Below are 26,805 nucleotides of genomic sequence, written 5' to 3' on the forward strand. Positions count from 1 at the left end.
TTACTTTCACAGAGTCTCTACAAGCCACAGGTCTATGAGTTTAGAGATGAAATCACTTAGTGAATTTGCCACAGCATTATCCCAACACCACTTTCACAAAGAAAAACAAGAAAGACCTTTTTTTGTTTTTGTGGAGCATCTCAGATATTTTCATCCACAATAGGAGAAAGGAGTTTGCCATTATTTCAGTCAAATGACAAAATGGTTGGAAGGTGGCAATTTTCTCTGATCTGCCGTCTCTGAACAATGCAAAGTCCTGGAATGTTTTGCTTGGTTACCAAGGTAACAGAACTGCAGCATATGGAACAGAGGCCTTGATGGCAGCATAGTGTAGCTGTCTAAAAAAGATGTACTCGGCTGATCAATACAGCTTCACATAGTGATTTCAAAGGGATGCTGGTTTCTCTTAGGTACCTTAAAAGAAAAGCACACCTTATATTTATGACATATTTCTATATGCATTCCCCCATCCCTGGTAAAAACAACAACACTCCCCTTGCCCATCATGTGGCATATTATTATGGTATTGGGAGGGGGAGCACTTTGCTTCAATTTCATACCACATGGATATATGCAGACACATGGACCACCTACTCCAGAAATAAACTGCAGTAGGAAAGGAAAGGAACCTCTCGTGCAAGCACTGAGTCATTACTGACTTGGAGGGATGCCAGCTTTCGCTGACGTTTTCTTGGCAGGCCTTATAGCGGGGTGGTTTGCCGTTGCCTTCCCCGGCCGTTATTACCTTTCCCCCAGCTAAGTGGGTACTCATTTTACCGACCTTGGGTGGATGGAAGGCTGAGTCGACCCGAGCCGGCTGCCTGAAACCAGCTTCCGCTGGGATCGAACTCAGGCCGTGGGAAGAGTTTCGGCTGCAGAAACTGCTGCTTTACCGCTCTGCGCCACACGAGGCTCTAAACTGCAGTAACCGGATAAATTTTACAGACCTCTCAACCCCTGGAAAATTAATTTGAACTTGACTTGGCCCAGATAATGCCCTTAGAGCATACCACATAGCAATGACACAATTTCCACATGCCACAGCATGGAGTCCTCTAAAGGCCAGACCTATATCCATTTCAGACTGGATTTGGACTGTCTACGATCAGTTCTGAAATGAATGTAAAGGGTTAGAAAACTCCCCAAATCCAGGTTTAAGGATTTCACTGCAATCTCTAGTGCTTACCAAACAGTAATTGATCTCCACTGCAAGCCGTTGCAGGCATATGCATGAACAAACATTAGAGCTGGCAATCAATGCCATTCCTGCAGTTAATATTATGATACACAATCTGGTGCTTCTATCAAAACAGTAAGAACTTCAATGCTTGTTCCTTTAAAAATTGTAAGTTTCTATCCCTCATGGTTATGGGGGGGGGGGAAGCTAAAGAAGTTGAAACTACATCTGTTGAGGCAGCTCATAATGCAGGATATTGTCAGCTATTTCACACTAATGTGTTACCAGCATCATATAAATCCACACAAGTATTGTCACACTACTATCATGAGGACACTGAGGAGCATCCTTGAAATTATATTTTCAATCACTAAGGATGCAATCTTATGCAAGACTACACAGAAAAAATGTTCTACAACTACCTGCATTCCACAGCCAGCCATACTGGCCAAAGAAAGCACTGCAAAAAGCCCGACTCACGCTGACTTGGGATTGCTGGGAATTGTAGCACTTTTTTCTGTCTAAATAATTTTGGTATGTGCCTAGATTTAAAATTTCAATCGCAACATGGCACTGTTGAGAACAATCACACCCTACTTTGTCCTTGGTTTGGAAAGTCAACGACACTCGCAAAAGAATACGCGCACCAATAAAAAACCAACCACTTTTTAATAGTTCAGAAATACAGTCTATGAGAAAGGAAATAATAAATAAATACTAAATAATAATGTTAAGAAAGATAGTTTTGCTAAGATGAAATCAACCACACTTTTTTCTTTTCTTTTTTTTAGAAACTGTCCTTCAGTCCATCGGAGACCTGGAGAAAAGAGCCATCGTTCAGGTATTATTAATGCAGTACAGCCAGTTTGGTGCAGCTTAGGATCATTTGGTGGAATAGACACGTTTGCTTTCATAGTGGCAGAAGCAGCTACTTAACATTTCACAGCGTGGTCACCTAAGATTAATCGTCAGGCAAGAGCAAGACCAGCAGCTGGCAATACACTGGGAATGGGCATTGCTGGGAGGCACCCAAGAAGCGCCTGTCAATTGCGTTTGGCACTTCTGCCTCCCCTCCCAAATCCCTCCACTCCCCTGCCAGGGACTCTTCCGCTTAGGAGTGCTTCCGCTTCTTTATTGCTTCTGCTTTGACGGCCAAGCTCTTTGCGCATATGGTCAGAACCACAATGAGGACTCCAACCAGGAACGTAACCACCGGCCAAAGGAAGCAGTGCAAAAGGACCGACTCGTCGTGCGTGCGCCGTAACAGGACGTCGTCCGGTCTGGAGCAAGGAAGGCAGGAGAATTACAAGGGAAAGAAAGGGGAAAGGAGGGGGAGGGAGAAAACACACAGGTGTTCTGTTAATAGGAGGCAATCGATGCAAAAACCACACGTGGCATATTGGTCCGTGACATTGTAAGAACGAATCAAGCGGCGTCTTTCATTTCATCCACCAGTCGGATTTGCTCACAGAAGCATAACAGTGCAGAATATGCTCATAAGGCATTTAAATCAGTATTTTGGTTAAGGATCTCGTAAAGGAAACCCTCATGATAATGGCAATGCTCAGTTGTTTTGTACATCTTGCCCAGTATCCTTAAACCACCCACGGATAAAAGTGTCAGGAAGTGCCACGGTTGGGCCACAGCTTTAATCAATTAGCACCGGCTGAGTGCTGTGCAGGCGTGACCTGCCATCCCATAAACTTCCACAGAGGTGGATGTTTAAGACAGTGTGGCCTCCTCTACTGAAAGGAATGGGGAAGCCCTTGGAAGCAGAGGAGCTCCGTATGAGAAATGGAGCGCTTGCATTCACAGCAAATGATCGAACCGGATTATACAAATACTGTTCTTCAGCAGCTGCTAGTTCTCCATCACTGGCACAGCCTATTGTTGCGGCAATCCTGCCAAAGAAAGAGATGTAGATCCTACTAGAAGAAAAGTCCTGTGTAACCTGAGGACTAATGTTTATCAGAATAGGCCCAGTGATTGTTAATAGGTTTTATTAGGATAGGGCACACTTTATTGATTATTTTTGTATGCAGAGTTTGTTGCAAGTGCTTTGTGAAAGCAGAATATATGTGAGTAATTGATGCTGAAATGTGCAATGTGATCCTATATATGTCAACTCAAAAGTAATCCCCACTGAGTCCAATGGGATTTAGGGTGCTTTCAGACAAATCTTTTATTGTGCAATCACCTTGCCTCATTCATGGAATTTTTACTGGGAGTCTGGGTGTCATCTTCCATTTGTAACCCTCCTTTTTTCCCACTACGTCTTCCAACTTTCTTTTCTTACTGCAGAAACTCTGTTAAGAATGGAAAGGTGGAATACAAAGCTGCAGAACACCCTTGTATTGGTAACAGTAAGAGCCATACATATGGACATGCTTTTTGCTCTGGTAAGTGTGTATAGGGTTGCAGGCTCAAACACTAGCTCAAGTAAAAGCCAAGGCATCACAGTCCCAATTTGGGATTAACTCCATCAGGACTTTCAGCTTTCAATGGGTTATGAGTGAACCACAGATAATTTAGGACTAGGAGCACTGTCAATGTGGAATCAATCTGACAGAATGCCCAGGCCTATTTCAAAATTGATTTTTTTTTTAAAGGAATGGTTGACCAAGACCATTCCCTCATCTTAATTTTCCTTTTAACTTTAGAATTTCTGGTTCTCAGTGTTTTAGTTTGTTGACTTACAGATTTGCAAATATGAAGTTTGTTCATGAATTTCTTTTTTTAATGAAGATGTTTAGAATGCAGTTCAAGTTTTTTAAAAAAACGTGGGCAGGGGGTGAAAGTTGGTTCCACTGAAAGCTATTAAGCGAGTTCTTCAAATTACCACCATGATGGATGAGTGCATTAACTGGAAATAAACATTCTATGAAAATGAAAGTTTCCCACTTTCGAAAATGTGTCATAGAGATGACACATGACTACTTACAATGCCATAGCATTTTCAATCAGAGCTCAGATTTTGGAATACTCTGAAAAGGAAGTCATTTCAATAAAGAAATAACTCAATGATAAAATATGCAAAGTGGGAAAAGAGCAAATCAATTCTGAATGCTTAATTCAAGATTTTGGATAACAACTGCTATCTGTGGATTTAACGTCTCATAGCTTGGGGCCTGAAGAAAAAAACTAGTCACAACCTTGCTGAGGGAACCAAGAGAGATGTTGACACAGATCTGTGCCAAAGCAAGGCCAGCTGCTCTTGCCCCATTGACAGTGAACAGACGACATGGTAGTTAAGCATTTTGAGCTAAACATTATGGCTTAGTGTGTCATGTGAACCATGACGCAGAGTGTTGTGTGAATCATTCCTAACCATGGTGGCCACATAACCATAGTTTAAACACGCTCACTATTTGCTGCAAAAGGGTTAGCACCCTAACCATGGCCTAGCGTGTCATCTGAACAGGCCCAGTGATTGTTAATAGGTTTTATTAGGATAGGGCACACTTTATTGATTATTTTTGTATGCAGAGTTTGTTGCAAGTGCTTTGGAAAAGCAGAATATATGGAAGTAATTGAAAGCATACATGGAATCTCAGCTGTATTACTGTGGACACTTAGGGTGGTTCCAGGAAGAGGGTTTTGTGCCACCCCTCCATCTGAGCCTGCTAGCCCTTTATGGACTGCACTGACTCCCATGCTGCTCTTAAAGACCACTGTGTGTGCATTGCCATATGGCCACATACACAACAAAGCTGGTGAATTGGAACTCCTGAGGACCAATAAATGAACCCCAACTCCAATCAGATCATATGACATAATACATTTACAGCTATGTATAATCACATTACCACGGGCTAGCTTTCTTGTATATGATTGCCCCAAAGAAATATTTTCCAGATGTTCACATGGAGCTCCCCCAACCATCAAGGTTTACCCATTCAGCACACAAAACATTCACAGTTCCCTCCTGGAAGTGAATGGGGGAAACCCACTTAAAGAGGAGCCTCATGGGCACTTTGGAGCTTGCATGCAGGCCTGGCTGCCAATCTTGGGGGGTCACTAACCACACTGCCCTCAGTGGCTCTCCAGCACCCACTGTGGACCTCAAGTCAACAGAGCTGCTGCAGCAGCCACCGTCTCCCTCCCTTGCTGCCCCTGGGTAAGCTCTTGAGTGAGGAGCGTGTGGCACCCACCAGCCTACCCTTTGTACTGCTGTTGCAGCTGTTACCAGGTAACCTCCCTGCCTGGCAAAAGACAGGGAAGTCAGCAGCTGCAGCAGGCAAAGCGCATCAGCCCAGGTAGGCCCAGCCAGGGCAAATGCCTCTGTATGCCCAGTGCTGACACCTGGCCTGCTCACATTGATCTCTGGACTGACAGGCCTTTCCCCCATATCATCTACACCTTTATTCAGTTTTGCAGGTCTCTGCTGAGTGCTGATCGCAGCTCTTTTTCTTCAGCATGTCCGCCACAAGACAAAACTAGCTCCTGTTCACTTACTCAACTTGGCAATGCAAAAGAGATGTATTTAAATTAGAGAGGGATTGTCTTGCTAGGATCGTCTTTTCACCATGGGCTCCCTTGTCTCAATTTGGATTTAGCAGTTGGTTGTTACTCCAAAGATCAGAGATCCAACTAGGCTGACAGATGTTCTATTCTATAAAACAGTGGAGTCTTATTACAGGAGGTCCCTTTTGCTCCAGCAAGTAATTATTCCAAGATGGATGACCCTGGGGTGCAACCCAATGCATCACAGATGGTTGTTATCTATGACATGCTTTCATTTACTAAACCCTAAACAAATATTTGTGTATAGCAGTTGATCCTGGCACAGGATAAAGGAGGGCAAAACTCACACATGATACAGCTGTCAAGTCACAATGGAAAACAAACACTGGACTTATTTTAGCACAATGGGTGAAAAGATATACACAATCCAAAAACTACACTACTAATCAGCTGTAGGAAATTTTTTAAAAAAGGGGGTGGTTAAAGTCAACACCAGTCTAATGACTTTCCTTGAGCAAACAGAATCTCATTCTTCACCAAGAGAACACAATGGGATGGCACTCATTAACAATCAATTATATTAACACAGCAACGAGGTGTTATTCCAGCAGGCCAGCCCATGCCACAGACCTCTGATCCAGGGGCTATCACCTATCAAGCATTCCCGGGCACCTGCTGTTCCAGACAGTGGTTCAAGGACTAGAAGCATATTCTTCTGTGCAACCTGCCCTCTTCACTAATGGCAAGGCTCTATAATACAGGTGGTATCGCTTAGCATGGGCTTCCCATGGGCTTAAGCGCATGCATGACATTACAGAGAAAACTGAAACAGTCATGTAGCATGAGTGTGGAACAGCTGCCTTGCATAACGTTGAAAAGTTTTCATTCTGATTGAAACTGTGGGAAATTTCTCCCTCCCTCTCTCTCTCTCTCTCTCTCTCACACACACACACACACACACACGCATCACCACCACCAAACAATTACAATACAGCAAGGCCACCAAGGGTCAATGCTATACAGTCTAAACAGAAAGCACAAGAAATAAATGATGCTTCCTTCAGTCTTTGTGTTGCTGTTTTCCCCACCCCCATTAACCAATATGTCCAGCTAATAGCAATAACAACAACAACAACAACAATCATCATCATAATTTATTTCTTACCCGCCTCTCTCTCTGGATTTAGGCGGGGAACAACATTTAATACAAAAATACCATATAAATCAAATGTATAAAACTGATTAAAAACATATAAAACCAATACAATATAATAACTGGACGTCTTAAAATGTATCTGGGTAGGCCTGCCAGAAGAGACTAGTCTTTATAGCTGCCTTAAACTCAGAGCGAGTATTAAGTTGGCGAATCTCCTCCGGCAGGCCTTTCCACAGTCTGGGAGCAGCAGAAGAGAAGGTCCTCTGGGTAACAGTTGTCAGCCTAGTTTTGGCTGATTGAAGTAAATTCTTCCCAGAGGACCTGATTCTGAGGAGTGGATTGTATGGGAGAAGGCGATCTTGCAGGTAACCTGGACCCAAACCATGTAGGGCTTTAAAGTAATAACCAACACTGTATACTTCGCCTGGAAACTAACTGGCAGCCAGTAGAATGAATCTAATGTTGGTGTAATGTGGTCACCCCTAAGTGTGCCGGTAATCAACCTGGCTACCATATTTTGAACTAATTGAAGTTTCTGAACTAGGTACAAAGGTAGCCCTATGTAGAGCGCATTGCAGAAGTCAAGCCTCAAAGTTACCAGCGGTGCACTACCATCTTTAGGTCTTCTAACTCTAGGAAAGGGTGCAGCTGAAGATGATACGCCAGCCTGGCCTACACATTGAACCTTGCTAATCCCATTCCTAGCAAGAAAGGCAGCTGGTTCTACTGTGGCAGATTTGTATGGGTCTCTGCTCAACTGCTGTTAATGCATTTTTGGAGATGAACTTCCTTCTCCTTTACTTTTTTTACAAGCTGCTGCATGCTCAGTAAAGGGAAACATGGCTAAAGGCAAAATGGTAAAACGCCAAGCTTGTGTTGGCCAATAAAATTCAGTTCATTAATAGAAAACACAAGCATTTCAAAAGGAAACAAACCTGAAGAGCTGTGTGATCAATTACACAGAGCACTGCTGATCGCAAAGGTAATTAAGGCTGGTGCAGTGAGTCAGCACAACAGGCAAGTGTGGGATGCTTGTTTTCTTGGTCTTATCTTTCAGCATTATATTCCTGTCTATTGTTGGTCGTGGGAGATGGGCATCAACTGAAGGGGCTCTAGACACTCCCAGGCTCATTTTTCCTCTTGGGAAATGGACAGAGAAACCCTGCATTATGTTGTACACGGAGACAGAATTCCCCTCAAGTACACCATACAAGTGCCAAGTAAGAGCTACAAGAACAAACAGGGAAAATGCACATGGCCCAGCTTTCGGTGTCAAGATATCAAGTAATTTGGGGAGGGAGTTTTCATATTTATCTGTTTATTTTGCATATTATCTGTCCCAAGCTTTTGGGATGGAATGGGATGGGATGCTTTACAAATCTAATTGAGAGACAAGCCAATAAAATAGAACTCCCCTTCGAACTAATTGGTGAACCCTGTTCTTCAAAATAACTATGCATGAATGTGAAGGCTAGAAAGCCAGAATTTCCTTAATTCTGGCTTTGTAGCCTTCACATACATGCGCAGTTTAAAAGCAGCTAAGTCAGATGCGGATCATTTATGTCTTCCCTGTATTTCACAATAATGGCTGCATAGCCAATCCACATAGCCCAGCCTCAGCTGCAGATCTGACCTACAAGAAGCACATAGACTAGGCCCTTCAGAAGAGGCTCCTCCCCTAGTGCCATGCTCCAAACAGACAAGCTTGCTCAAAATGGACTCTACACTCACTCCAACCTGCACACCATGGTCAGCATTGACTCAGGTTGCTGAAAGCAGTAATAGGAGCTGGAGATAATCTCAGCAGCATAGTATCCTTAAGCCCAAGACTGAACATGCCGACCAAGACTGGTCAGCAGTTCCTCCTGGGCAGGAAGGATTATAAGAAGGCTTCCTGTTCCTTTAATTTTATTTTTTATGGTTATTTTAGTATTAGTAGAAGCCGACAAAAGGGGCGACATTTTTAATTGAAAGGCCATGCGCCAATCTGAGCTATAGAAGAGAGATTTTTTAAAAATATATTAATTAGTTAATTAGTCAGGGAGACCCCAAGTCTGTGCAAAATCCTGTCAGAACGGCTTCCTAAGAAAAGTCATTCTATTTAGAACGGAGTTCTGCTTTCACTCCACTTCTCCAGAGAATTTGTTTCCAACGAGGAAGAGACGTATGTGAAGTTGTAGATGTTCAAAGATACTTACCTAAGGTGTTGATTGAAGTAACATGTGAAAGGTTGAGAGCCAACTTCATCCTCCCAGTAGACCTGCCAGTGTGTTACAATGTCAGAGTTCTTCTCATTCTCTCTTTCACAGGGAGGGATATATGAACACTGTTGAAATAAATGTTCATTAGAATAGCATCATTTTTAGCATGCAATAAAACTGAGAATTCTTTCGATTTGGACTGCCCTCAACAGTTTTCATAATTAAAATTAAAGCATATGTTTCATAGCTGGGCAAAGAGACAAGAGGGAGGTTTAACTGAATACTGTTACTGTTGTAGTTACTGTTGAACAATCGTCACTGAATACTAAAATGCTCTTATCTAAGAGAAGGGGTTTTCCCCACACACAGGTCTAACGCCTAATTTTAGACAGTTACATAACATGGGTTTAGCATAAGAGAATAAAGGCTCAATCCTATGCACGCTTAGACAGAAAAAAAGGCCCACAACTCCCAGCATGCCCCAGGCATGCTGGGAGTTGTAGATATTTTTTTCTGTCTAAGTGTGCATAGGATTGTGCCCTAAATCTGTTAAGAACATAAGAAGAGGCCTCCTGGATCAGACCAAAGGTCTATCTTGTTTAGCATTCTGTTTCCTAGAATGGCCAACCACATGGCCCAATGGGGAAGCCCACAAGCAGGACACAAGGGCAAGAATCCTCCCTAAATCCTGCTCCCCAATAATTGGCATTCCGGAACATGCTGCCTCTTGATTCTAAAGGTAGTAAATAGCCATCACGATTAGCCACTGACAGCCTTATCCTCCATGCTGTTGGGCATATTAAAATACAGCAGATTAGTTGACATTCTATTTCTTATCAAAATCAAACACTTTAAGTGATACAGATACAGAGAAAAATTATGTGTGAAATCCAATGGTCTGTTTATGCAATGCTGCAGCTTAATGAGCAATATGACGAAGTTAGCCACTGGCACAGAACGGCCATTATGGCCATTACCCAATTCAGAGACAATGAAGAATCAATAATGACAAGATTATAAAGTATCCCGTTCTCCTAATGCTCATCTTAAGTACACCTTCCAATTCACTGTTAACCATAAATATTAAGCATTGTTTGGTTGAGCTACCCAACTCTCCCAGAACACCAGTGGGGAAAACAGCTGAAAGAATATGGATAGTACAAGCTCCACAAGCCCTACTCAAGAGTTATCAAAACTGTAAGATTCATCATGCGAGCAGGACTCCGCCAAGCAGCCCCAACCCCAATATGTCGCATGTTACATAGTCCCACCTCTAACATCTGTACAGGAAGTCAGGATTCACCTGACAACCCTGCAAGGTAGGCTCCTGGACCAATGTTCTGAACTCCCCAGTTACCCACCTCCCTGCCCTGTCCACAACCGGGATGAACCAGATGTTCACGGGAATAAATCAGACACACATTTAGGGACCAAAGCAACTTTATAGCAATCACTAAAACTAACACGTAAGGCCTTGGTCGTAAAACAGCCCCTTAAAAAGTAGGGAGGGGGAGAATAAGGAAAGGGGGGAAGGGAGAGGGAATGTGGACAAGGAAGAGTGAGGAAAAGCTCTAATACTTAGCCGTTACCCCAAGCAGCATTCATACGATCCCACACCCAGCCGAAATCTGGCTGGCCTTCTCCAGAATACCCACACACGTTAAAACATAACAAACCTTTCTAACTCCGGGCAACCTCCATGGTTGCCACGGACCTGACCTTCCCACTTAACGTACACACGCACCACTAAGGAATCTTTGTCCAAACCTACGAAGCTGCTTTACGCCAGGTCTATCTGGCTCAGCATTCTCTACTTTGACTGGCAACCTTTCCCGGCCCCCAAACCTGAGATCCTTCTAACTGAAGATGACGGCGACAGAGCCTGTGATCTTCTGCATGTGAAACCCATGCTCTGTCACTGAGCCGCCCAGCATTTCCCCTCCTCAGGCCAGGCACAAGCAAACAACCTGAAGCTTGCCAGAGAGAACCAGGGGAGCCTAGCCACCAAGGGTGCTGAATTGGGCCCTTGCAGTGGCGAGAAAAGCACATGGCTCCATTTTTGAACTTGGACTTTACGATGACACTTCGTAAGTGCTACTCAAGCAATGACAGAAAGGTCACAATGGCGTATTTTAATTAATTTCTCTTCAAAACAAGACCCACAAAGCAGATGGGCTGTGGCCACTTTAATCCTATTGAAAAAAATTCCCATTCATCTTTTTTGGGATTTATTCTGCCCTACCTGGCCTAATCCTTTAAGAACCCAAAGAAATCGAGGCTTTCACCAATGTATCTCAATTTTATGTACTCAGCAGTCACAACTTGGGGAAGAGATGTGTGTTTCAAGTCTGCACTACTTGCTCCAGTACAAGAATAAACTGACTGGGAGTTACAAATCTAAAAGAGACTGTGATACTATAGAAACTGGGAAACATTTTTACAGCTCTAAGTAGTGTTTTGGGAAGATTTCAAATGGCATCTAATTTGGTTTTGTTGTGTAGGAAGCTTTAATGAGTCCAAAGTACACATTTTCCCCCACATTATTGTCTTAGCAGATGGTAGATAATCCCACTGAATAGTAGAACTGGGGGTGGGGGAGGAGGAGGGATTTCAGTAAACCTTAACCTGTCCAAAAAATACCTCAACAATAATTAATCCATTGCTTTTTAGAATGTATCTAGTTGAACAACATACTAGATGATTAATGGCACACCTAGAGAGTGAGGTGCTGATTCACAAGTGCATGTTCATTGCACGTGCGAACACAGATCTAATACTACAGATGGAGCTTTCTTATCACTCAGTGCCAATATCAGCTGAAACATAACAGTTGTCATTGGAGTCCACTCACACATTCAGATGCAAGTCTTCAGGTGTCAAGTAATGAAGTGGTGAAAAATAAAATTATGTATGTGCAATTGCCAATGGTTTTTTAGCCAGATGAGCTCAATCCAGTTAAGTACCTCCGTTCCATACCATGGGAGAGATCCACTCAAGACCCCCCTGAAACTGCATCATAGCATTAGAATTCCATGAATTTACTCAGAAGATTTTGATGAGGGACTTTCTCAAAAACTTTTTGGATATCCAAGAATATCATGTTTACCCTATCCATCTACAAAAGACATGTGGGCTAAACTACCCAAAGGCTTTAGTCAGTGCTCCTAGGCAGTAGCGAGGTTTATTTAGTTGCAAATAAATACGATCGTTATAGCAACCAATTGGTATACACTCTTGTTCAGGAAATGCATGACAATTCAGGGATCCACAAATTATGTCTGGGCTTAATAGCCAAAAACTATTTCTAAATTCTAATAGCCAACAAGAATATAGTAGGAGTACCTCTGAACACACACAGAATACCTTTCCCTTTCCGCCCAGCAAATAGCAGCCTGCCACAAAATTAAGGAAACGGGTTATTGACACAGGTGGCATTGTTCCCCATATGCCTACAGGTCTCTTTCTGAAAATTAAACATTGTCCCCACTTTCCCAGCAAACCACAGTACAGCATATGTTTTCAAAATGAGGATTAAATAAGCCCGCAGGCAGTCTTTCCCTCTTTCTCTGAAAGAAATCCAGTCCAATCTTTTCTTCCTTCTCTGCAGCAGCTTCCCTTCACAACCCTGTCTTTTTTGTTTTGTTTGTTTTGTCTCTTAATCAGCCTCTGGAGGACAAAACAAGGGAAGTAAAGGAGGACTTTGAAATTGTCCACTTAGCCAGTCAATTTAAAAAGCAAATCTTCCTTCTTCTTGAATTAAAAAACAACCTGCAGTTGGAATGAAATAGTACAATAGCTTGTTGACTGGGAGTTATCTCGAAGGAATATATTCTCAAGGTGAGAAATGGAGGCTGGGGTTTCAAAGGTTCTTTAGTTGTTTGAGTTCCAGTAGGAATGGTATTAAAGGCAAAACTGAAGTACTTTGGCCACATAATGAGAAGACAGGATACCCTGGAGAAGAGGCTGATGCTAGGGAAAGTGGAAGGCTAAAGGAAGAGGGGCCAACCAAGGGCAAGATGGATGGATGATATTCTGGAGGTGACAGACTTGACCTTGGGGGAGCTGGGGGTGGCAACGGCTGACAGAAAGCTCTGGCGTGGGCTGGTCCATGAAGTCACGAAGAGTCGGAAGCGACTGAACGAATAAACAACAGGAAGATCATGTTGGGCAGGGAGAGACTATTTGGGAAAGCACAACTTTGCATATGGAAAGGGAAAGAAACTGAGCAGCTTCAGGGAGCAACGGAAGATGGTGTGGCTATGTTTCACCCCCTCAGCCCAAGATCTGCTGTATTCCCAGAAAAAGAAGGGAATAAGGAAGAAATGTTTGCAAGAGCCATTCAGAAATAGACAACACTGAAGTCCTATGCAGGCATTCAGTCTGTGCATGTGAGGGCTAAATGTGCAGTCAGGGCAGGAGCACACATGCAAGTCCCACACCTAATGTCCCCCATACATCCAACCTTTGCATGTTTAGCATTAAGGTCTGCATGTACACGGCTTGGGACCACAATACCTGACGGAACGTCTCTCCCGACGTGAATATACCCGGTCACTACGTTCAACATCTAAGGTCCTCCTCCGGGTGCCTACTCCGAGAGAGGCTCGGAGTGTGGCAACAAGGGATAGGGCCTTTTCGGTGGTGGCCCTCAGACTGTGGAAAGATCTCTCTGATGAGGCTCGCCTGGTGCTAACGCTGCTATCCTTCCGGCACCAGGTTAAGACTTTCCTCTTTGCCCAGGCATATGGCAGCACATCCTAATTACCCACATGTTTAGTTTTTAATCGGTTTTTAATGCTTTATGTGTGTATGTTCTGTGTTTTAGAGTTTTAAATTTTGTATACTTCTTTTTACCTCAATTTTAGAATTTCTGTAAACCGCCCAGAGAGCCCTGGCTATGGGAGCGGTATATAAGTTTAATAAATAAATAAATAAATAAAATCTCCCCATGTTATTATGTAAAGAGGACAAGAATGTGTGGCCCCCACTGCACTTTAGGTCCTCGCATGAGCAGGCTGAACATCTGCTCAGGACTGGACTCTCTCCCAAAAATCTACTCCAGGTTTTTCTGGCTGCCTAATTTAGTTGCTGTAATACAACCACCCTCCCTGCATGTTCTTGCTGACCATGACAAAAGATTTACTCGCCCCAGACCCATTGGTGAGCGGATTTGTTGACGACTGCATGATATACAAAATGAGAAATGTACTTTAAATCAATCCACCCTGATACGTTTTATGTTCTAAGCCGCTTTTAAGGTCATCTAAGGTTTTGATAAATACATGCACATATACAAAACATTTTTATAACAAGATACAGTTCTTTTAAGTCTATGAAAACTATCAATGCATACATTTTGCTGCTTTCAGAAGGGACTTAGTATGCAGAACTAAAGCACCTTTGGAGATTTGGGGTGCACATTTCTTTTTAGATTAAGTAAAATAATCAAAGTTTTTCTCCTCCAATCATTTTTCCAGCTTTTGTCTAATTAAATTACCCCCAGAGAAATGGACTTACCACAACCAATATATCCTCTATTCTGTACTTAGTCTCATCCAATTAATTAGAACACCACAAGCCAATAGCATAAATGTTTCTGCTAGTAAATTAGAAATGTTTAGTGTCTTATACTGAACAGCTATTTTCAAGTTCACCTATAAGAAGTGCTCAGACTTGGTTATGTACAACTGCCACACATGTAGCATCAATAAAAATAATAATTGCACAACTTCCTTTCTGCTAACATCCTGTACATCTCAGAGTAAATTCATACAACTATGATCGCTAAGGACATCAGAGGAGGTCTTGCTGGTTTTAACCCAGATTGCCATCTGCTGGCAATTTGGAAGTGGGCCTTCCCTGTGATGACAGTCACTTTATGGAATGCCCTCCCCACTGGTATTCAGGAGGTGCCAACTGTGGCGTGTTTTAGGTGCCTGATAAAGACCCCTATCTTCACCCAAGCCTTCCCTGGATGATTGTACTGCAAAAGGAATCAAGCATTCTACAATCCCTCCTGTAATGCAAGAAAAACCAAAGGAAATCAGGAGATCCTGCTGCTGAAAGGCAACGCTGCCCACGGGGAACTAGTTAAACACTTCATCCAGAGCACCAAAGAGACATTTCCTCTCCAGAAATGGGCCAAAAGTTAGTTAGAACTAAAATACTGAAATCTTGGACCTTCCAAATGCCTCAGAGTCAGCTAACTACAGAGATGGGACCAATCAATTCCGCTGTCATTGGTACGGAAAATACAATGGCTGGGAACTAAGAAAGATGAAATAGCCCTGGTGCAGTAACATACCGCAGTACCGAGGGACAAACAAATTCTAAATGGGTCCAAAAACCAACAGGACAAGAAGATTCCTAGATTGAGCTTTCCTTCTGAGCAGCCACCCCTTTACGTTCGACAATTGCACTAGATTTCACTGTGCTCCTTCTACGGAGCTATGCCTGCTGCGCTCACCCCCAGCCTCCATTCACCCACTGTAGCAAATACAACAGAGACACAGATAAATAGCTTCAGTCAAGTTTAGTCTTTGGTGCATTGTTCTAACATGTCATCAAAATATGCTCTTCTCAATTGCTTCCTTTGGGCTGGCATTTTGTTGTTTGATGACTGAAATAATAAAATGCAACACTTCCGTAACGCTTCAGAAGTTTCAGAGATCCAGAAGAAAACACTAACCAACCCTCACAACACCCTTGTGAGTTAATTAAGAGCTACTGTGTCCATTGAACAGACATAAAGGGACCGGAACACGGCATCTTAAGACAGCGCACTAATGAAACAGCTATTAGGTGGAGATGCTCAAAGCCACATAATCCCAACATTTGGATATATACTCAAAAGAGTCCTTATAGGTTACCTTACCTTATACATATTATTATAGAACAGAAAGTCCTAATAAGTTTTATTTCCTGTACTGCATTGAATAGTTTTGAAAGGGTTTAAGGCAGCATTCTCAAGTGTAGCACTCACCAGGAGAGAATCTCCCAAAAGTGCCAATATTGTTGGTGTTCAGTATCCATGCCTGAAGGCGGTAACTAACTGGATGAGGACCAATAAACTGAAACTTAACCATGACAAGATGGAGGTAGCGCCTGGCTAAGTGGTGTTCAACCTGTTTTGGAGAGGGTTCTCCCTAAAGTATCAGGTTCAGGGGGTGTTCTTAGATCCAGCATTATCACTGAAGGCACAAGTGGACTCAGTGGCAACTTAGGCTGATATACCAACTATGACCCTATCAGGACAAAAATAACCAAGCTACAGTTGTCCATACCCTGGTAAACTCTTTATACATGGGGCTGCCTTTGAAAATGATCCAGAAACTTCACCTAGTCCAAACTACGACAGCGAGATTGTTAACAGGGACTGGCCAATCTGATCATATTATGCTAGTGCTTTGTGACCTCCACTGGTTTCTAGGCCCAATTCAAACTACTGGTATTAACTTTTAAAGCCTGAAATGGCTTGGGGCCAGGTTCCTTGAAAGACTCCCATATATACCTGCCTGGACCCTAAGATCATCCTCAAAGGGCCTTCTGCAAGTGCCTCTGCCAAATGAAGTGAGGCAGGAGGCCACTTTTAGTTCCGGCATCCTGGTTGTGGAATGCCCCCCGCCCCACCCCGACCCTGAGAGGCTGACCCGGGCCGGATCTACACTATTGCTTTAAAGCACTTTATAACAGTTTTATAGCGCTTTAAAGCAGTTAAAACACTTTATAACTGTTATAAAGCGCTTTAAAGCAGTAGTGCAGATCCAGCCCCCGGTGCCAGATGAAGACCTTTTTATTCTCCCAGGCTTTTTAGCCCTTCATTAAAGAAGGAGGGTTAGTGTATTAAAATCTTTGCACTGCGGCTGGGTTTTACTTTGGTTTTTATTCTACTTTTTTCTCTTTTAAAACTTCTTAATGTTTTCATATTGTATTTTGTTATGTTATTGCATTTTATGATTTTATGTCTTGTTTTGTGAACCACAGAGAGCGTCAGCTAATGGACAGTATAGAAACATAATGAATAAATAGACGTCTTTTCAGTGCCAAATCAAAGACCTTCTGCTTTTTCATTCTGCTCTTTATGGATTGTTGTTTTGTTATGTATTTACTGGTTTAGAGACCTTTTTTTATCCAAACCACACTAGAAATAACTACTGAAGGGTGGTATACAAATTCATTATATATATTTTTTTAAAGAAAAGAATAAAATTGCTTAAATAAATATCATATTTCTCAGATGCTGTTAAGAGTGGGTCACCTAATTTGCAGGCCTGCCTGTGCAAAGAAAGCCTGAAATATACTGATATGCAAGGAATGCCACTTGCGGTCCTTTGGATTCCACCCATACAGATAAAAGGCAGAGCAATCCTATGGTTCCTGGGAGAGCTTCCCAGGGACCACAGTATTTATCATATTTCTCCTGCTGGGGCCGTATGCCCTCGGAAAGGAAAATCCGAATGATGATCCCACCCCCACTCCGATGCCTTTAGCCGGTGTGGCAAGCTCTGCCGTGGCTTCTCTTCGAAGATCACTGTTGCAATTTCAAAAGAGGTTTAGGTGGGGGAGAGCATGCTGGTGATTGGGGAGGGGACCGCAGGATCCACAAGGCTCCCTGTTCCCAGACATTTCAGCAAGCTGTATGGGCTCAGAGGCCTGTCCAACTAAGAACAGCTGACATGAAGAACGGGTGGCATTTTTGCCTGGATCATTTCTGCTGCCCTGTCTGGGAGGGCAGAGGATAGAAAGATGGCTCTGGTCTCGGTGTCTGCCATCTATAGAGCAGTGCAGTCTTATTTGCTTAAAGTTTCCTTAAATTCTTAGCCTGCAAAGAAGATTCCTATGCAGAAGCAGGTTTTCATGCGCACATGGTAAATGTGGATGCTGATGTGTATCCAGATGTAGACCACCTCTGCACTGTGATGCATCACAGCCTCCTTAAAAAGGCTGGCTGTGTCTTATGTCTGCAACTAGAGTGGGATTAGGGTCATTGTGCCTCCTTGATTTCAATGTAAGCAGTCCAAATAAGAGTCTTGAAGATTACAGCCTTTCTTTAGGAACATACACAATCTATTCAAACCCCCTTTCACCCGTAGTAGAAGCAAGTAAATTGAAAAATTCTATTTTAATTACTCTCTTTTCTGATCCTGAATCAGCATGACCTATCATAGCAGCCGTGCTGAAAAACTAATACTACACAAAGCAATCTAAGTTAGTGCTTTATCCATTTTAAACAGCGTGCGAGCGAACATACACGCACTCGGATTAATAGCAATGTTCAGAAGATAGTTTTCCCCGCCTGAGTAATAGGGTCTATCTCCAAAGTAAATATTATGGTGTCTCCAATTCTGCCTAGAGTTATTGGCTCTTACTACTGCACAAATACAAATTCTATTAATGTTCATTTAATTAAAATCATAACTTTGCTGAAGCTTACCTACATTTGTATTCCAAACAGATAGAAGAATGCACAATATCTATGCCTCTCTTTTGTCCTGAACCTGATCTGCAAGCATTCCCAGATATTTTATTGTAGCTAGAAACTCAATCCATTTATCCTGGTACTAAGAACAATTCAAGTATGCAAAAAATAAGCTCAATGTAATATTTTCACCTAAGCCTGCCAAAGCCATTTTTACTATGTGCTGTATTCAACCTGCTGAAATAAATGGGACGTAAGTTAGACTATTACTGGATACCACCCAGTGGGTTCAACCCGTGATGTGTTAGTCATTTAGGGTGCAATCCTATACATATCTAGACAGAAAAAAGTCCTAAAACTCCCAGTATAGCTAGCTGGGGAATACTGGGAGTTTTAGAACTTTTTTCTGTCTAAACATGCATAGGATTACACCCTTAGGGTGCAATCCTGAAGCACATCTACCGGGGAGTAAATCCCATTGAATTCAATGGGTTTACCTTTGAGTAGAAATATACAAGATCACACTGTTAGTAGAGTAGAAACAGCATCTGAGCTAGTGTGGCCTTGTGCCTTCTTTTACAGAGGGCTGTACTCTATTTGAAGGGCTGCAGAGGACTGTCCTCAATTTTGAAAGCTTCCTCTATCTGAAGAGCTGTCCAATCCAAGTCCAGGGCCAGATCTACACCAAGCAGGATATGACATTTTCAAAACAGTTTGAAAACTGTATATGTAGTGTTTCCTGGGCCCCAACAGTTGTCAATACCATTATAAACTGCTTTAAAGCAGTAGTGTAGATCCTGCCCAGTATAAAGATAAAGAACCATCAGAAGGAAGGGGCTGGGCCTTGAAGGTGCCCATCATCAGCACCTGGACAGCTGACTGACCAAGGCACACAAGTCACCTGGTCACCCCACTGTGGTAAAATGCAGTATATTTCTATTAAAATTATAATTCCCCCCTAAATTCTAAATACATATAAATTAGCATATGCAAATCTTACACATATGCTAATTTACATGCATTTATATGCCCTCTTTTTTGATGGTACATTTCATCTTTTTTGGTAATTCATTAGTGGCCTCCCTAATTGAGACTTTCAGCTAAAAAGATGACTTGGTCTTGCTAACCATAAATGTGCCAAGTCATAAGGCAACATGGTTTGAGCCAGTGGAGCCTGGTGGCTCCGATGTCAGTCAGGCCATGAATCCACTCGGGAAATCAGTCAGAACTCTAAAGGAGCAATCCAAGGTGCTGAAACCTATTTTGTGGGTGGGGTTCAGCACCTTGGATAGCTCCTTTAGAGTTCTGATTGACACTTTGGATGGATTCATAGCCCTGCTAAAATCAGAGGCACCAATTTCCACTAGTTTGAACTTGGAAATTATCAGTACCTTCCTTCTGGTTTCTGAGCTTGTCCAGCACTCTGCCATGACATTTTCATTTGAATTGCTTTGCCCAGGAGGAGATAAGCTTCAGTTTGTATTTAGCAGCACTTTGAAATATACCATGCAGTGACCACCTTCTTGCATGATAGAAAAGGGAGGGGAAATTGTCCAATGAACAGTTGCTACTGTTAATGAGGAGGGCCTCCTCTGCTGTGGCACCCTGGCTGTGGAATGAGCTCTTTAAAGAGGTTTGCCTGGCACCTACACTATACTCTTTTAGATGCCTTTTTATTTTCTCAGCATTTTAACAGTCTATCAAATTAATTTTAACTTTGCTTTTTTAAATTTGTATTTTAAATCAGTATTCATTTCTGCTTGAATTTATTCTGGCTGTGTTTCTATATTGTATTTTCTATTACACTTTTATACTGTTTGTTTTATATTTTGAATGGTTTTTATGGTTTTAATTTTTGTAAACAACCCAGAGAGCTTTGGCTATTGGGTGATATAAAAATGCAATAAATAAATAAATAGCAATTTTAGGGTGCATCTAGGCAGACATCTCCCAATCAAAAGGCACTGTGCAGAGCCTTTCGCTCCTTAACAGATTTCTCCTGGTAAGAAGAAAAAAACATGGCAGAAATGTGGGGAAACATGAGAGGGTTACAAATGAAGATAAGAGCATTTGAACCCCCTTTAAAACAAGGAAGGGGGATTGCACAATAAAAGCTTCACCTGGAAGCACTCTTGCACGGTTGTAAGAGGTTTACGACCTCTTCACCCTAGTTAATTCTGCACCATGCTGCTGTCCCAGGCTCTTCAGCTGTCTCAGCCTTGCTTGCTAGTCCTCACCACTTGCCTCTTCCATCCTATGCAACCAATAGGGAAAGAAGCGGATTTTGGTTGCTAGACAACCATAGGCCACAAACTTCAGTTACATCCGAGGTTGTGCCTTGCTTGTTTTTTTCCCCTCATCCAAAAGATGCTTCTTTTTCTCTTCGCACCTCAGCCAGCAAAATGACAAACAAATAAAATATTTGCAACAATTATGGGTGGAGAGTGCTTGAAGAAAGAGAACAATACACAGATGAGAGAAAATGGTGAACCACAATCCAAACAACAATAATAAAAACAGGTGGGGGGACAACTATAATTAAAGAAACACCAGAATGACAATTTTACACAGGCTGACGAAAGTACCTAAATAGCTGGGCTCTTCTAACATGGTTTAAAATGCTTGTTGCTGCCAATATAAAAACGAATGAGCTTTAGCAATCAATATAGACACAGATTAATCACTGACAGGGGAGATAAATGCACGGAAGTGAGCGATCAGGCTGGCTCTCATCTATTTGCCCGCTTCTGCTCTACTAAACAACCCAGCTCCTGGGTTGTTCTCCGTGTCATCTGAACCTGGATCTCTGGGCTGTTGAGTGTGAAATGACGCAGCATTTTAACCCACATTTTGTTCCTGTGTTTGCCACCCTCTATCTGCAACTAGAGCTCACTTTTAAAGTGACATGCAAAGATAGACATGGAAAAACCTAATAGTCCAAAGGCCTGTCTAGTCCAGCATCCTGCTTGCCACAGTGGCCAACAAGATGCCTATGGGAAGCCCACAACCAGGACATGAGTGCAACAGGCCTCTCCCACTGTTGTTCCACAGCAACTGGTATTCAGTGGCTGGAGGCAGGAAGCTGACATCTCAGCTGGAAATTCTGCCAGAGCAATTTCTTCAAGGTAAGGCCAGCCCTGCACCTGCTAAGTCAGGGGCGAGGAACCACCAGTCCACAGGCCAGATGTGGCCCACAGCATCTTTAGACCCAGGGCATGGCTGAGTGGCAGAGCACCTGCTTTGCATGCTGAAGGTCCCAGGTCCAACCCCCGGCATCTCCAGATAGGGCTGGAAAAATTCCTACCTGAAACCCTGGAGAACTGCTGCTGGTTGACCACACTAGGCTAGATGGAGCAATAGTCAGACTCAGTATAAGGCAGCTTCCTATGTTCTTATGACCCCTCCATGGCCCCAACCAGCAATTAGGTCTTACAAAAACAACTCCAATTCACAGGAATGGGACCTTTCTTTCTAAGTCTAACCGGTGATTTTCAGTGGGGAGGGAAAAGAAGAAAGGGGAAAAGAGACAGAGAGAGAAGGAGTGCTGAAGAGAGAAACGGGCGGCACAAAGAAAATGGGTGGGCTGCCCCTAGCTCTGGATCCACCCACTTTGGGGTTTAACCCCACCCGCCTCCAATTCTGGCCCCGCCCAGTCCTCATATGCAGCCCCCCCCCCCCGAGCGATGTCCCCAAGGGAATTGGGTCCTCGGACCAGCTGTGTCACATGGTGATCTGTTTTCGCTTTCCTTCACCAAATTGTCCATGCCCTGTTCCTTAAGATTTTCAACTTTGGGTACTCAACTGTTTTCTAGCCATTTATATATGATTACAATTATATTTAGCATTTCCTCTTTGTTCAGAACAGCACACTTAGGAACAACAGGCTGTTGCTGTAGACTTGGGAGCTGTAAGACACTGCAATAAATCACAATGCAACCTTCACAGCATTTAAATAAGGAACTTTTAGCTACGAGCCAAATGCAAAAGACGGAGCGGGGGACACCATCAAGGAAACTTTTTAAATGATGTTGGCACCTTTTTTGCAGCACTTTGCCTACACATGGGAACCACAGTTATCACAGTATGACAGTCACTCAGAGCTATTCCAAAACTTCCCAAGGCCATTCAACAACACTAAGAAAAAGTCATGGTGGCCAGCACTGACTAGCAATCAGCAACCGGATTTTCCAACCACTGTTTTCCCTGTTTGCCCTGCAACAACAGGGTGGGCATTTCTGAGATCTGAATATCTGTCAGTGTCAGCAGAAAACAAAGCAGAGGGGCAAAAATGAGGTGCCAAGAGAGAAGAGAGGAATGGGAGTAGAAGACAGAACGTACAGGCAGGGGGTGAATTCAACAATAAAAGAGAAAAGTAAGGAAAATCTGGGAACTTTCAGATTTTATTTATTTGGCCCAGATTTTATTTATTAATTTATTTGGGCTTACAGTACATCCATCACAAGGATTTTTAGCAAGTAATTATATGTTACTTATTCAACACTATCGTTATTTTCCTAGTAGTCCTCCTAGGCTGCTTGTGCTTTATTGATCTTAAAACTCGCTGCAGTTGTCCGATAACCCAGCCATGAAGCTTCCAAGACCTACTGGGGGATCCTATCCTGCCAACTGAGAATCCCAAACTAAGATGCAAGTGGGAAAAGCCAAGGTTGGTTTATAGTACCAAAAATACAGAGCCAGCTGTCACACCTTCATCACCAATCTAACCTGTTTATTGTGGGATGAACCTTCACAACCAGCAGCCCTTTAAATGCTTGAAATAAACACAGGAGAAGATAGATACTTATTGAGACAATCCCACGATTTTGCCATCCAACCTTCCAATCGCTTATAGCCACTGTAGGTTTAAAAAGCCCGAGTAATTCATTTGCCGTCTATACTTCTTACAGTGAATAACGATCAGATATTTTTCCACCACGGGTGAAAAAGGATGAAGCTTTAGATTGCCACTGATAAAGAAAAAGATTGTGCAGGTAAGAAATTTGAGGCTTTGCCTGGATTTCATTAACTGCTTGGTCTCTCCTACAGAACAAAGCCACACTGCTGATTAAACAACAACAACAACAACAACAACAACAACAACCTCCTGTTATTTCCCCCCACCCCCATGGGGCTTGCATGATGGATGCAAAGACCTAATCAGAAAAATCTTTAGGTGCACCCCCAAAACTGTAAAATATAAGTGGAAAATATACAACGTGCGTCTGGAAACACAAACAGCATACAGGAAACATTTGTCACAGCAGTGGCACTGTTGCGGTGCCCTGTCATGCATCCACTTGGCCAATCTGGAGTTTGCAATGATGTATGAAATGACCTAAACGATCCAAACTTGTTTACTTAATAGTAAGCGGTAGAAACAGCAGCAGTAATAAGAATAATAATTTGCATAGCACTTTCAAGTATCCAAAGTGGTTCACATACATGATCTAGTAATAATCCTAGCAAGGTAAGTCTGGGGGAGGGGGGCTGAGGCTCAGAGAGAGTGGCTTGCCTAAGGACACCTAGTGAGCTCATGGCAGAGGCAAAATCTGAACCAGGGACTTGCTGATTCGCAGTGCAATCTCTTAGCCACACTAATCCTCAGTAGATTCATTTCCCAAGAGGGCACTGCTCTTTCTTGGTTCTTTCTCCCCATCTCGGCTTCTGTCACAAACTGCTTCTCCCCACACCTTTTGGGAAACTGGTGGACCAAATGCATCCAAGGGGGAGCTTGTAATTCATTTAAGCAGTGTTTCTATATCTCGGTGGGCATGGACCAAGCCTGTCCCTGTTGCCTTCCCTGCCTCTAATGGACCCCACCGCTTCAGGCTACAGTCAATCCATTTGCAGCTCATTTCCTGGAGTTCATTAGATATCTCCTTCCTTTTTTAATCAGACCCTACCCAGCTGCTTCCTCAGAGTCAAGGCCACTTGCATGCCAAACTCTTCACAAGCACGTCCACTGCTAGGACTAGGTAGGAAAACTAGAACAGAACGGATTCATGGGAAACTTTAACAGTAGAAACGTTAAGCTATGATAACCAGTGGAGGTTGATGGTTCTGATGTCAGTGGGGAAATGAATCCACTCCGGGTTTCAGTCAGAGCTCTAAAGGAGCTAGATAGCTCCTTTAGAGGTCTGACTGAAACCCAGAATGGCTTCACTGCCCCACTGACATCAGAGACACCAGCTGCACCCTCCCTCCTGCACCAAATAGCAGCTTTGGGTGGATCAGAGGAGATTTTCTTCAAGACTGTAGTGCAGGAGGAAAGGACCAACCCCCCCCCCCATGCGCTATGGTCCCAATCCTGAAAACACACACACACACACACACACACACACAGCAACTGTTTACTATTTTGAAAAGATATACACAATGCCAAACAAATGTGCAATTTGGCTCTAAGGAGCTCAAGGCAACATACAAAGACTCCCCCTACAATGCCCCCAAATTATTGTTGCAACAACCCTGTGAGGTAGGTTATGTTGTGAGAAAGAGTTACCGGGCCAAAGGTAACACAGGAGCTCGAAGTCTGACTGGGAATTTGAACCTGGATCTCCCTTGCCTATGTCCAGCCCTCTAGCTCCTAGCTAGGAAAAGAATCACACCCTGCACACTCTCAGAGGCACCCTTCTTCTTTCACATGCTCGTTAGGGAGACAGATTCTGGGAGTAATCAGATTTCTTGCCCCAGGGATAGAAGATCATGTGCTATAACAGACAGGGCCCCCTGTACTTTTCATAGTAGTGCAGAATGTCAGCAGCATCAACTTTTCTCACTCCTGGAACTCATCAAAAGACAAGCTGTGTTTTGCCACAATTCGCACTTTTGCACAACTCTTAAAAGGACCAGAGCTACGGTTTACTTTGGATCCAGCTGCTCCACAGCCTAGGTGGCTAATTAAATAGAGAACCAGGCATCATGCAGGCTGTACATTACGTCCCGGGTAAGGGACATCTGGCAAGCTTTGCTGGCACTGAAGAAGTTGCTGGATTTGCCAGCTGCCTCCAGTCCAGGCAAACACTGCCCCTGGGCGATGCAGTTGTAGCTCAGCACATCTGGACAGCTCCAGGAGGTAGAAAGCCGGAAGCTGGACGGCGACTGTGATCTACCCACCCCCACCTGGGAACTAAGGGAGGCAACAGGCTGGCTGTCCCATGAAGGATACCGAGGACCACTCGCCACACATAGGACCGGGGCTGACGCGCATGGAACCGAAAGCAACGAGCCCTCCTTCCCTCCAGTGGTTCCTTGAACCCGCCACTTCGGTGGCTCACGCTGGAGCACCCTAGCTGATCACAGATGGAGGCGAGTCACGTCGGGGCTGAATTTCTAAAAGCAAAGCGTCCAAGTTAAAACCCGCTCAGCAATCATGCCCTTTTTATCTTCCAACCCTCTTCTCCTCCAGCCGGAGGGTCAGCTGCGAATAAAGGGGAATCCCTTTGCACATGCCCAGAGGCTACCCTGCCTTGCGATCCCATCCCCGGATCGCTCCCTGGCGTCGAAAACCGGCGCGCTTGCCTGCTCGTACCTTGGGGTTGGTGAGGAGCTGGTGCTCGTCCTGGTGCAGCAGCGCCCGGGCGTTGGACTCGGAGTTGTTGACGTAGATCTGGAGGCAGGGGTACAGGGAGGTGCCCTTGCAGTCGGCGCCGCACGTGAAGGTGCACTCGAAGAACTCGCTGATCTGCTGCACCGACAGCACGGTGCAGTTGGCCGCTTTGCCTTGCAAGTCCTGCAGGGCCGGGTTGAGCCAGCAGAAGCCCAGGATGAAAAGCGACACGATGCCGGAGACGATCAGGAACAAGCCCAGCCGGATGCTTTTGTCCTCGGCTTCGGTGTACTCGTAAGCCACCCTGATCTTCGCCATCGCCCCGCCTAAGAGCATGGGAGGCGTCCCCCGCCCCTCAAAAGAAAGGTCTGCGAGAGGAAAGGCAAGAGAGGGGAGGGGAAGGGAAGAGAGAAAAAGAAGCGGCGGCGGGATCTCGCTTCCCGCCCACCGCCGGGAGCCTGGGCAGAAGCAGAAGGCAAAGCCCGGAAGACCAACCAGCCAACCAACTCCCGCCGCCCCGCTCGATCCAAGCTGCAGGGCTAGTCCTGGCTGCTGGGATCCAGGCCGGGCGGCGGGCCGGGGGGGGGGGGGCGCCGACCTGAAGCCCGGGATTGGCGCGCCGCTCTCGCCCCGGCGAGGCGGGGAAAAGTCCAGGCGGCTCGCAGCCCCGACGTGGTGCAGCTGCTGCCTGGCGCGGCGAGGGGGCTTTCCCCGCGCTCCCAGGCGTGCGGCCGGCTCTCCTCCCGCCGAATGATCGGAGCTGGCTGCCTGGGAGCCTGTCAACATCTGCCACGAGGTAAGCGGCTTAGCCGAGGGGGAGGGCGGGCGAGCGAGCGCCGG

General features: G+C 44.2%; 1 protein-coding gene across 1 annotated transcript; it reads right to left on the reverse strand.

Moving 5' to 3' along the window:
• Nucleotides 1-1,843: 1,843 nt before the first annotated feature.
• Nucleotides 1,844-26,301, reverse strand: KCNMB4 (potassium calcium-activated channel subfamily M regulatory beta subunit 4). Its single transcript, XM_063134764.1, has 3 exons — nucleotides 25,948-26,301; nucleotides 8,996-9,123; nucleotides 1,844-2,457 (listed from the first exon to the last, which is right to left on the reverse strand). The coding sequence occupies exons 1-3, from the start codon at nucleotides 26,299-26,301 to the stop codon at nucleotides 2,289-2,291; spliced, it is 651 nt and encodes a 216-aa protein (XP_062990834.1). The 3' UTR covers nucleotides 1,844-2,288.
• Between the last annotated feature and the right edge of the window lie 504 nt (nucleotides 26,302-26,805).

This window comes from Elgaria multicarinata, chromosome 9, assembly GCF_023053635.1.
Source record: "Elgaria multicarinata webbii isolate HBS135686 ecotype San Diego chromosome 9, rElgMul1.1.pri, whole genome shotgun sequence".
In the NCBI taxonomy this organism is placed as follows: Eukaryota; Metazoa; Chordata; class Lepidosauria; order Squamata; family Anguidae; genus Elgaria; species Elgaria multicarinata.

Bases quoted from the DNA above. Each gene is read 5' to 3' on its own strand.
- KCNMB4 (XM_063134764.1), bottom strand. From the start codon at position 26,301: ATGCTCTTAGGCGGGGCGATGGCGAAGATCAGGGTGGCTTACGAGTAC. The intron at 9,124-25,947 runs GTACGAGCAGGC...TTATTTCAACAG, and splicing joins AGCTCCTCACCAACCCCAAG to TGTTCATATATCCCTCCCTG. The intron at 2,458-8,995 runs GTAAGTATCTTT...TCCTTGCTCCAG, and splicing joins TACTTCAATCAACACCTTAG to ACCGGACGACGTCCTGTTAC.